Source organism: Lagopus leucura, unplaced genomic scaffold (assembly GCF_019238085.1).
Source record: "Lagopus leucura isolate 7727_CA_CO unplaced genomic scaffold, USGS_WTPT01 34963-0_obj-0_obj, whole genome shotgun sequence".
Classification (NCBI taxonomy): Eukaryota; Metazoa; Chordata; class Aves; order Galliformes; family Phasianidae; genus Lagopus; species Lagopus leucura.
The window spans coordinates 1-9,769 of record NW_024963562.1 but is presented as its reverse complement, the minus strand read 5'-3'; the positions used below and the strand labels follow the sequence as shown (position 1 = coordinate 9,769).

General features: G+C 64.7%; 2 protein-coding genes across 2 annotated transcripts; both read left to right on the top strand.

Annotated features, from left to right (window-relative positions):
* Window positions 1-69: 69 nt before the first annotated feature.
* LOC122191217 (SH2 domain-containing adapter protein D-like) lies at window positions 70-1,653 on the top strand (the record flags this gene model as incomplete). Its single annotated transcript, XM_042891440.1, has 3 exons — window positions 70-208; window positions 1,268-1,387; window positions 1,467-1,653. Coding segments are annotated over 3 exons (446 nt in total), but the record flags the coding sequence as incomplete, so codon positions are not given.
* A 3,721-nt stretch (window positions 1,654-5,374) lies between these two features.
* On the top strand, window positions 5,375-9,759 carry FSD1 (fibronectin type III and SPRY domain containing 1; the record flags this gene model as incomplete). The annotated part of the gene is made up of 12 exons (XM_042891439.1): window positions 5,375-5,454; window positions 5,981-6,076; window positions 6,207-6,338; window positions 6,404-6,505; window positions 7,050-7,072; window positions 7,269-7,390; window positions 7,673-7,882; window positions 7,963-8,061; window positions 8,141-8,300; window positions 8,369-8,448; window positions 8,532-8,783; window positions 9,655-9,759. Coding segments are annotated over exons 1-12 (1,393 nt in total), but the record flags the coding sequence as incomplete, so codon positions are not given.
* Between the last annotated feature and the right edge of the window lie 10 nt (window positions 9,760-9,769).

Below are 9,769 nucleotides of genomic sequence, written 5' to 3'. Positions count from 1 at the left end.
CCCCCTGTGGGTACCACTTTGGGATGCTGGGACTCCTCAGTGGGGTGACAGCACGCTGTGTCCCCGCAGTGCAGTTTGAGAGTCCTGAGCGCTCCCCCAGTCTGTCCCGACAGCCAGCACGCCCCCCCCGGCCCTCCCCGGGCACGAGGCCGATCTGCCCCCCCAGCCCAGGGCACGTGGACACCTCGCTGCCCCTGGAGAAGCAAGTGTGAGTGTGGGGGTCCCGTCCAAAGTGGGGCGGCACCGATGCAGAACCCTGACCCTGATCCTAACCCTGGCTCTGAACCTTGCCCTAAGCCAAACTGATTCATAGCCCTGACCCAAACTCAAACCCTAACTCTCACCCTAACCTGAACCCAAACCTGACCCCTAACCCTGACCCTGACCCTCACTCTCACCCTAACCTGAACCCAAACCTGACCCCTGACCCAAACCCTGACCCTGACCCTCACTCTCACCCTAACCTGAACCCAAACGTCATGGATGGCATGGACACGGCCCTGGGGGTGGGGAGGGGGGGAGTGGGGTCCCTATGGTTCAGAGGAGGTAGAGGCCATCCCTGATGGGTCACCAAGGTGGAGATGGGTCCCCATGGCATGGAAATCCCAATGGCACAGATGGGTCTCTGTACTGGAGATGGGTCCCTATGGCACAGAAAGTGCTCCATGATAGAAATGGGTCTCCATGGCATGCATGGCCCCATGGCGCAGTTGGGTCCCCATGGCACAGTTGTGTCCCCGTAGTGGAGATGAGTCCCCATAGCAGGGACGTCCCCATGGCACAGATGGGTCCCTGTGGTGCAGTTGGGTCCCTATGGGACAGAAGGTGCCCCATGGTGCAGATGGGTCCTCATGGCATGGATGTCCCCATGGCACAAAAGGTGCCCCATGGCGTGGACGACCCGATGATGCAAATGGGTCCCTGTAGTGGAGATGGGTCCCCGTGGTGCAGTTGGGTCCCCATGGCACAGATGTGTCCCCATAGTGGAGATGGGTCCCCATAGCAGGGATGTCCCCATGGCACAGATGGGTCCCTGTGGTGGAGATGGGTCCCCATAATACAGATGGATCCCCATGGTGGAGGTGGGTCCCCGTGGCACGGACACCCCACAGCACAGCAGATGCCCCACAGCCAACATCCCGGTGGCACAGACGGCTCCCCACAGCCCTTCGGTGCCCCCACATCGAGTTTGATCCCCAAGCAGCGCAGGCGGGACGCGGTGCCCCACGTTGGGATGCCGTCGGTGACCCCATGGTGCCCCACACAGGTGGTACCACGGCCCCATTGGGCGCGCGGGCGCCGAGACACTGCTGGCACTGTGCCGCGAGGGCAGCTTCCTGGTGAGGGACTGCGAGACCAGCCCCGAGGATTACTCACTGTCACTCAGGTACAACGCGGGGCTGCCCCACGGGGTCGTGTGCCCTGCGTAGGCCCACGCGCTGCCCCTTCCCTGCTCTGCCCCCCAGGAGCAGCCACGGCTTCGTGCACGTGAAGCTGACGCGGACGCGGGAGCAGCACTTTGTGTTGGGCCGCGCTGGGGCCGCGTTCCCCTCCGTGCCCGAGGCCGTGCGGCATTACACGGCGCGAGCGCTGCCCGTCCGCGGCGCCCGGCACCTCTCGCTGCTCTACCCTGTGGCTGCACAGCCACCCTGAGCCCCACGGTGCCGGGGATCCCCCCCCTGGTGTTCCCATTAAAGGCTCTGGTGCGTCTTGGGGCTGAACTCCATTGTGTGGGGGAAGGGGGGGGGGGGGGGTTTCCATCCTGCTGCGCCATGGGAGCGCTGGGTTTGGGGCAGGGTTTAGGTTCGGGATTGGGTTTGAGTTTGGCTTGAGGCCAGAGTCAGAGTTAGGATTGGGAGAGGGACTGAGTTTGGGTTCAGGTTAGGGTCAGAGTTAGGGTTTGAGTTTTACTCAGGGTTAGGACCAGGGTCAGAGTTAGGATTAGGGTTGGGGCATCAGGTTGGGTTGGGGTCATGGATTAGGTTGGGTTGGGGTTAGGATCAGGGTTAGGATCAGGGCTTGGGTTGGGGTCAGGTTTGGTTCAGGTTAGGGTCAGAGTTAAGGTTTGAGTTAGGGTCAGGGTTAGGATCAGGGTCAGAGTTAGGATTATGGATCAGGTTGGGTTGGGGGTAGGGTTGGTGTCTGGATGTGTCCCCCCACGTGGCCCAGCACCAGGCTTAGAGCCACCCTTGGCCCCCCACCGCCCCATGCCCTGCAGGGGGGCTGACAGCAGTGCCCCCCGGTGGGGCTGTGCCAGGATGGGGCTGAGCCCTTCTGCAGGCACTGAGTGCAAAGGGAAATGAGGACACGGCGGCACGGCGGCTCCCCTGTGACTCGGGGGGCTGTGGGACCGTGCTGTGCCCCCAGCCCCAGGGCTGCCTGTGCGCAGGGTCTGTGCTGGGGGTCCCGGGGGCTGCGGTTGCCCCCAGGGGTGGATGCTGGGGGGCAGGAAGGCGCCGCAAGAAGACAGGAAGCGAGGCGGCAGGATGCTGCAACCCAGTGGGGGCTCTTCCTGTGTGAAGCAGAGCGGAGCGCATGGCTCGCACCCTATGCCTGCCGATACTGGGGGCTGTGGGGCACGGGGGGGTCACCCCTTAGGGCTGGGGAGCTTCCACGCTCGGTCCAGCCCCCCTTGTACGCACTGTCCTCCAGCAGCTGCTCCCTGGGGGCTCTTGTTCCTCGGGGTCCGGCGGGGCACGATGTTCACGTAGATGTTTGAGGTGTCTGGGGGACAGCGGGGGCATTGTGGGGTGCAGGGCAGGCACAGCCCCATAGGCACAGCCCAGCAGGGGAGCCTCCAGCCCCAGAGGCACCCAGTGGGGCAGCCAGGGGTCTGAAAGGAAGAGGGGAGTGGGGCACGGGGTGCACGGACAGAGGGGTGTTTTCCAAGTGGGAGGAGAGTGGGGGGGGATTGGGGCAGAGGGGGAGAGGGCAATTGGGGTATTTGGGGACGGCATCCAGGCAGGGGTGTGGGTGGGTGGGTGTGGGGTGAATGCACTCGGGGTGTGTGGGCACAGCACTGCTCAGGGTGGGGGGTTACCTGCCTTCCTCCTGCAGCACCAGCAGCCGAGGGAGATCAGCCCGACGAGCAGCAAGGCGCCCCCCACAGCCCCCCACAGCTTCTGCTTCAGCTCTGCAAGCACAGCCAGCTGGGCCGCTGCCTCACTGCCACCAGCACCCGGGGGGGGGGGAAAATGGGGGTCGCTGGGGACACACATACCTGCCCCGTGCGCTCCATCAGCTCCTGCAGCAAAGGGAAGGCAGAGTCAGAGCTGCGCTGTGCCCATCCTCACTCCATCCCTGCTGTGACCCTGTGAGCACTCGGGGATGTGCTGCCATCCAGAGACCCCACATCACCAGTAACGCTCCTGGGGGTCCCACGTCCCACAGACCCCACTAAATGCTGCCGGGGGTGCCTGGGGGGAGCAGCAGAGCACAGCCCACCCCCTTGTGCCTCCCGGATACCTGTGCTGACGTGGAGCAGAGTGCCATTCACACGCTGCTCGCAGGTGGCCACGGCGAGGTAGGGCTTCTCAATGGTGAAGCAGCAGACGTAGCATCCTGCGTCGCCCTGCTGTGCCCCATGGAGGCTGAGCTTGGCGTGGGGTGGGCTCCATGCGAGCTGGAGGCGGGGGGTGGCACAGGGCAAGACAGCGGCTTTGGGATACAGGCGGGTGGTGCACAGCACCTCGTGCTCCCCGTCCTTCAGCCATGCGATGCGGGCCATGGACCACGGCTCTGTTGTCACCAGCTGGCACTGCAGGGACACGTTGGTGCCCGCTGCCACCCGCAGCTCAGCCGGCTCCTGGCTCACCTGCAGGGCTCCCACTGCTGGGAGCAGCACTGGGGTCACCACGAGGCTCTGGGGATGATGGCTGGGCACGTGGCTTTTCCTGAGGCCCCCCAGTGCCCCACGGCCCTGTTGCTGTTGATGGGGACGCTGGGACACCCTCTGTTCTGCTCACGTGTTCTGCTTGGCCGCAGCCACTGCCCACAAGTCCCCATCCTGTCCTCACCGCTGCTGTCCCCTTCCTGTTCAGCTCTCTTTCCTCCCCACGTCTCCTCACCCATCCTCACTGTCTCTGCTGTGCCCCCCACCCCACGGCCACCGTCCCCATCTCTGTCCCCACTCTGACTGGGTTGGATGTAGGAGCATTGAGAGGTGAGGCGCTGGCGCAGCCGCCAAGGGGGAGCGTGGGGGGGGGGGGGGGGGGGAGGGTCACTGTACCTGGAGGGGCTGAGAACTGCGGAGATGTGACACATGGAGACGTGGTCAGCAGCACGGGGGGATGGGGTGAAGGTGGCGTCTGAGTGATCTTTTCTGACCCCATCCTGTCCTCATGTCCGTCTGTCTCTGTCCCAGACCCCTCCCTGCTCCCTCTCCACCCTCAGGACACGCACACCCCAGGCAGCCCCCCATCCTAGGCCGATCCCCGCAGCCCCTCTGTTTCCCCTCATCCCCACCCCACAGCCCCAAGTCCCCCACCCCCCTCATACCCTCACTACTCACCATCAAGGAGGGGGATGAGCACCCCAAACCTCCACATCCCCACACAGGCACCATCCCCACGGCTGCTTTGTCCCCATGAGGTCCCCATCCCTGGACTGTCCTCTCCGCTGTCCCCACAGCACCTGGTCTGCTTGTCACCCTCACCGTGACGCCACGGCTTCCTGTGGCAGCGCAGGGAGCTGCGCGGGGTGAGGGACAGCGCAGCATCGCACCCCGACCCCTATCAGACCCCTATCAGACCCCGACCCCCATCAGCCCCCAACCCCCATCAGACCCCGACCCCACATCCCACCCCAGCACCCAGCACGAGGACTGAGCTGACCCAAATGTGCCACCATTCCGTGACCCCTCCTTTGGGGGCACATCCTGACCCCAGAGCACTGCGGCCCACGTGGCCTCACGGTGACAACCACGAGGGTGGGGGTCCCGCTGGGGGCTCCTTCCCCTCCCGAGACATCCTGCAGCCTCCTCCGTCCCCCCATGCCCTGGGTTGGGGGCCTCATTTCCTCAGGAGGGGGCTGAGATGTGGGGGGGAAGCGGGGCCTGAATGCAGCGGTGCCGCTCAGCTCCTCCTGGGGGCTCAGCCCTCTGGGTGAAGCACGGTGCCTACGCGGGACTACACGTCCCAGCATGCCCCGCGCCCGCCCCATGGTAATACGACCTATCCCAGCACACCCCGCGGCCGCACTGCGCTTCCCGGCATGCCCCGCGCCCACCCGCAGCCAATGCTACATATCCCAGCACACCCCGCGGCCGCACTACACTTCCCAGCATGCCACGCGGTCCGTCTTCCGGCAATAGGGCGCATCCCAGCGTGCCTCGAAGGCGGACTACGCTTCCCAGCATGCTCTGCGGGCGGGGCGGAGCGGGGACGGAACCGCTCCCCTTTTGTTGGTGCCGGCAGGGCCTGGAGGCGGTGGGGGCGGCCCGGTATGGGCGACCAGGTGGGGCCGGGCCGGGTACCGGACAGGGCTTGGGGGGGATGGGGATGGGGATGGGGAAGGGATGGAGAAGGGATGGAGGGAGTTGGGATGAAGGGAGAATGGAGGAGTGGGGATGAAGGGGGAAGATGGGGATGGAGGGATGGGGATGGAGGGATGGAGGAGAGAGGGGATGAAGCTGGTGAGGGACAGGTGGGGGGAATAGGAGGAGGGCTGGAGGAGGGGGATGAAGGGGTTAAAGATGGAGGGGCAAAGATGTGGGCAGGGGCTGCTGGGAGCTTCTCCACCCTCCCCCCCCCCCCCCCCCCGCCGGGCGGCACAGCAGCAGTGCGGGTGTGACCCTCCCCCATGCCCCCCCCCGGCTGGCAGCTCGCCCGCACCCTCTGCCAAGTCATTGCTGTGTCTGTGCTGCGTCCCGTGGGGTCGGGGGTGTGGGGCTGAGGGGACCCTGGGGGTGGCTGAGCTCAGAGGGGATCCAGGAGGACACTGACGGTGTGCCCCCCCCCCCCCCCACACACACCATGGGCAGGAAGCACTGCGGAAGATCATCACCACTTTGGCTGTGAAGAATGAAGAGATCCAGAACTTCATCTACTCCCTCAAGCAGATGCTGCAGAATGTGGAGGTAACTCAACATCCCGCGTGTCACCCCCCCGTCACCAGCACTGCTGCACGGGGGTCCCCTAAGGGGACAGAATGAGGGGTGGTGCTCATGGCCGCCTCCATCACCTGCTGACGTGTGCTGTCACCACCAGGACAATTCTGCACGAGTGCAGGAGGACCTGGAGGGGGAGTTCCAGTCGTTGTATGCGCTGCTGGACGAGCTGAAGGACAGCATGCTGATGAAGATCAAGCAGGACCGCGCCAGCCGCACCTACGAGCTGCAGGTGAGCGCCTGCCCTGCCCCCCCACTGCCTGCCCCCACCACACACTGCAGCTCTGTGTCCTTCAGGCTCAGCTGGCGGCGTGTGCCAAAGCGCTGGAGAGCTCGGAGGAGCTGCTGGAGACGGCCAACCAGACCCTGGCGACGGCCAACAACCACGACTTCGCCCAGGTGCACAAGCTGGGAGCTGCCATCCATCCCTGCCCGGCTGCCCCAGCGCTGTGTGCTGGAGGTGGGGGCTGGGCAGTGCTGTCCCCCCTCACCTTCTGGCTCGTGCCACTCTGACTGTGCTCGCCCCAGGCGGCCACGCTCCTGTCTTTCTGTGCTGGGCACCTTGTTAACGCTGGGCTGGCTTTGCCCGCTGCCAGGCTTGGTTAGGGCCTGGGACCCCCCCATACCACCCAGAGCCTCAGGTGCTGCGTGGCACCTTCTGTTATCAGAGATAAAGGGATGTCAGTGCACCGGGATGGGGATGTGGGGATGCTGCACTGCATGGCACGCCGGTGGGGCGCAGGGGACGCTGCGCTGTGCGGGTTCTGCTGTGGGGATGCAGGGATGCTGTGCCGTGTGGGTGCCACTGCAGGGATGCTTCAGGGATGCTGCAGGGATGCTGTGCTGTGAGGCCACGATGTCAGGACACGCTGCAGCACGCTGGCTCCTGGCACTGCTGTCTCACCTGCTTTCTTTTTCTCCTCTTTCCCTCTGCGCTCTCCAGGCTGCCAAACAGATCAAGGATAGGTACGGTCCCCCCGCTGCCCCCGTGCCCCACTAACCCACAGCGTCGGCGTCGCCCTGCCCTCACCCCACAGCTACAGAGGGGGGGGATGCGGGTGCAGGGCGCTGCCCACCCTCCTCAGATCCCTCCTGGCGGTCGGGGTGAGGGGTCTGGGTCCATCTCCCAGCCTGGCTGATGGTTTTTCCCCATTTGTCCCAGTGTGACGATGGCTCCCGCCTTCCGCCTCTCTCTCAAGGCCAAGGTGAGCGACAACATGAGCCACCTGATGGTGGATTTTGCCCAGGAGCGCCGCCTGCTGCAAGCCCTCGCCTTCCTGCCAGGTACCCCCACGGGAGGGGGGTGTGGGGATGTGGTTGGTGGCCTTTGTAGAAGCACAGAGGGCTCAGCGGGAGCTGTGGGGCTGTGCTGGGGTGCGTGGGGCAGCGTGCTCAGAGGGGCTGCATCCAGGGAGCTCTGGGTGCCACGCGTTCAGGTTTCCATAGGTGCTTTCTCAGGGTGTCCGCCCTCCCATCACAGCACACCTGGGGGTGCCCTGTAGGGCAGGGAGGTTGTGTTTGGAGAAGGGGGGGGGGTCAGAACTGACGAGCTGCTCCTCCTGGCAGTGCCGAGCACCCCTGAGATCGACCTGACGGAGTCACTGGTGGCTGATAACTGCGTGACGCTGTCCTGGAGGATGCCTGATGAGGACAGCAAGATCGACCACTACGTGCTGGAGTACCGCAGGACCAACTTCGAGGGGCCGCCCCGAGCCAAGGAGGAGCAGCCCTGGATGGTGGTGGAGGGCATTAAGGGCACTGAGTACACGCTGTCTGGTGAGGGTGCGGGGCCGGGCGGTGCGGAGCAGAGCTGTCCCAGGGCTCCCAGTTTGTCACCTCGCCGCGTGCGTCCGCAGGGCTGAAGTTTGACATGAAGTACATGAATTTCCGAGTGCGGGCCTGCAACAAAGCCGTGGCTGGAGAGTTCTCTGAGGCGGTCACTTTGGAGACGAGAGGTGGGCGCGGCGGGGGGCGGGGCGCCGGCGGCCGGGGGGGGGGGGGGGTGGGGGTGGCACTGATGGTGGCTGTCCCCAGCGTTCATGTTCCGGCTGGATGCCAGCACGTGCCACCAGAACCTGCGCGTGGAGGACTTCAGCGTGGAGTGGGACGCCACGGGCGGAAAGGTGCAGGATGTGAAGACAAGGGAGAAGGACGGGAAGGGCAGGACTGCGTCGCCTGCCAACTCCCCCGCCAGGTAACAGCACCCCGCTCAGCACCGGGTCTTGGCGGCGGCACCGGCCTCACCGCCTGCCTCCATCCCAGGGCTGTGCAGTCACCCAAGCGGATGTCGCTGGGCCGCGCCGGCAGGGATCGCTTCACCGCCGAATCCTACACGGTGTTGGGTGAGAGCGGCAGCCACGGCTCGAGAAGGGGGGAAATGTGGGGCATGGAGATGGGGGGGAACGTGGCAGCCGTGTGCCCACAGGAGACACCTTGATCGACGGCGACGACCACTACTGGGAGGTGCGGTACGACCGCGACAGCAAAGCGTTCGGCGTCGGGGTGGCGTATCGCAGCCTGGGCAAGTTCGATCAGCTGGGCAAGACGTCGGCGTCGTGGTGCCTCCACCTCAACAACTGGCTGCAGGTCAGCTTCAGCGCCAAGCACGCCAACAAGGCCAAGGTGCTGGATGTGCCCGTGCCCGACTGCATCGGCGTCTACTGCAACTTCCATGAAGGTGGGAGCTGCTCCTGGGGCTGCCTGCAGGGCGCTGGATGGGCAGAGGTGGAGCTCTGTGCCCCACGTGTGCCCCGTGCTTGTCCCTAAGCGTGCTCCATCTGTGCTCATACGTGCCCCTATGTGTGCCCCCCATGTGCTCCATATGTGCCCTTATGCGTGTCCCACACGTGGCCCCGGATGTGCCCCAAGTGTCCCAAATGTGCCCCATGTGTGTTCCATCTGTGCCCCATATATGCCCCTCACGTGCCTTCCTGTGTGCTCCATAAGTGCCCATATGTGTGCCCCCACGTGTGACTGTGTGTGCCCTACGTGCACACCTGTGTGCCCACATGTGCCCCGCATGCGCCCCCCTGTATACTCCATACATGCTCCTATATGTGCCCCACATATGCCCCTGTGTGCCCCACACGTACCCCTATGTGTGCCTTCTCTATGCCCCACACGTGCCCCTTATCTGTGCCTCACATGTCCCATGTGTGCCCCACATTTGCCCCATGTGTGCTCCATGTGGCCCCTTTTGCGTCCCACACGTGTCTCCATGTTCCCCATCTTCTCCCCCGTGTGCCCCACATCTGTCCCACAAACACCCCGCTGTGTGCCCCTGTGTATGCACGTGTGTCCCTAGATGTGCCTCATATATGCCCCACATGCCCTGTGTGTGCCCCACACGTGCCCCTATGGTGCCCCACATGTCCCTGTATGTGCTCCATACATTCCCCCTTTATCTGTGCCCCACACGTGCCCCTGCATGCTTTCTGCGTGTGCCCATGTGTGTTTCACATGTGCTGCTATGTGTGCTCCATGTGCCCCCTTCTGTGTCCCACGTGTGCCCCTATGTGTGCCCCACACCTACCCATGTGTGCCCACAGGATTCCTGTCCTTCTACAACGCCCGCACCAAGCAGCTGCTGCACACCTTCAAGGCTCGCTTTGCGCAGCCGGTGCTGCCAGCCTTCATGGTAAGGAGGGCTGGAGGTGGGGGGGG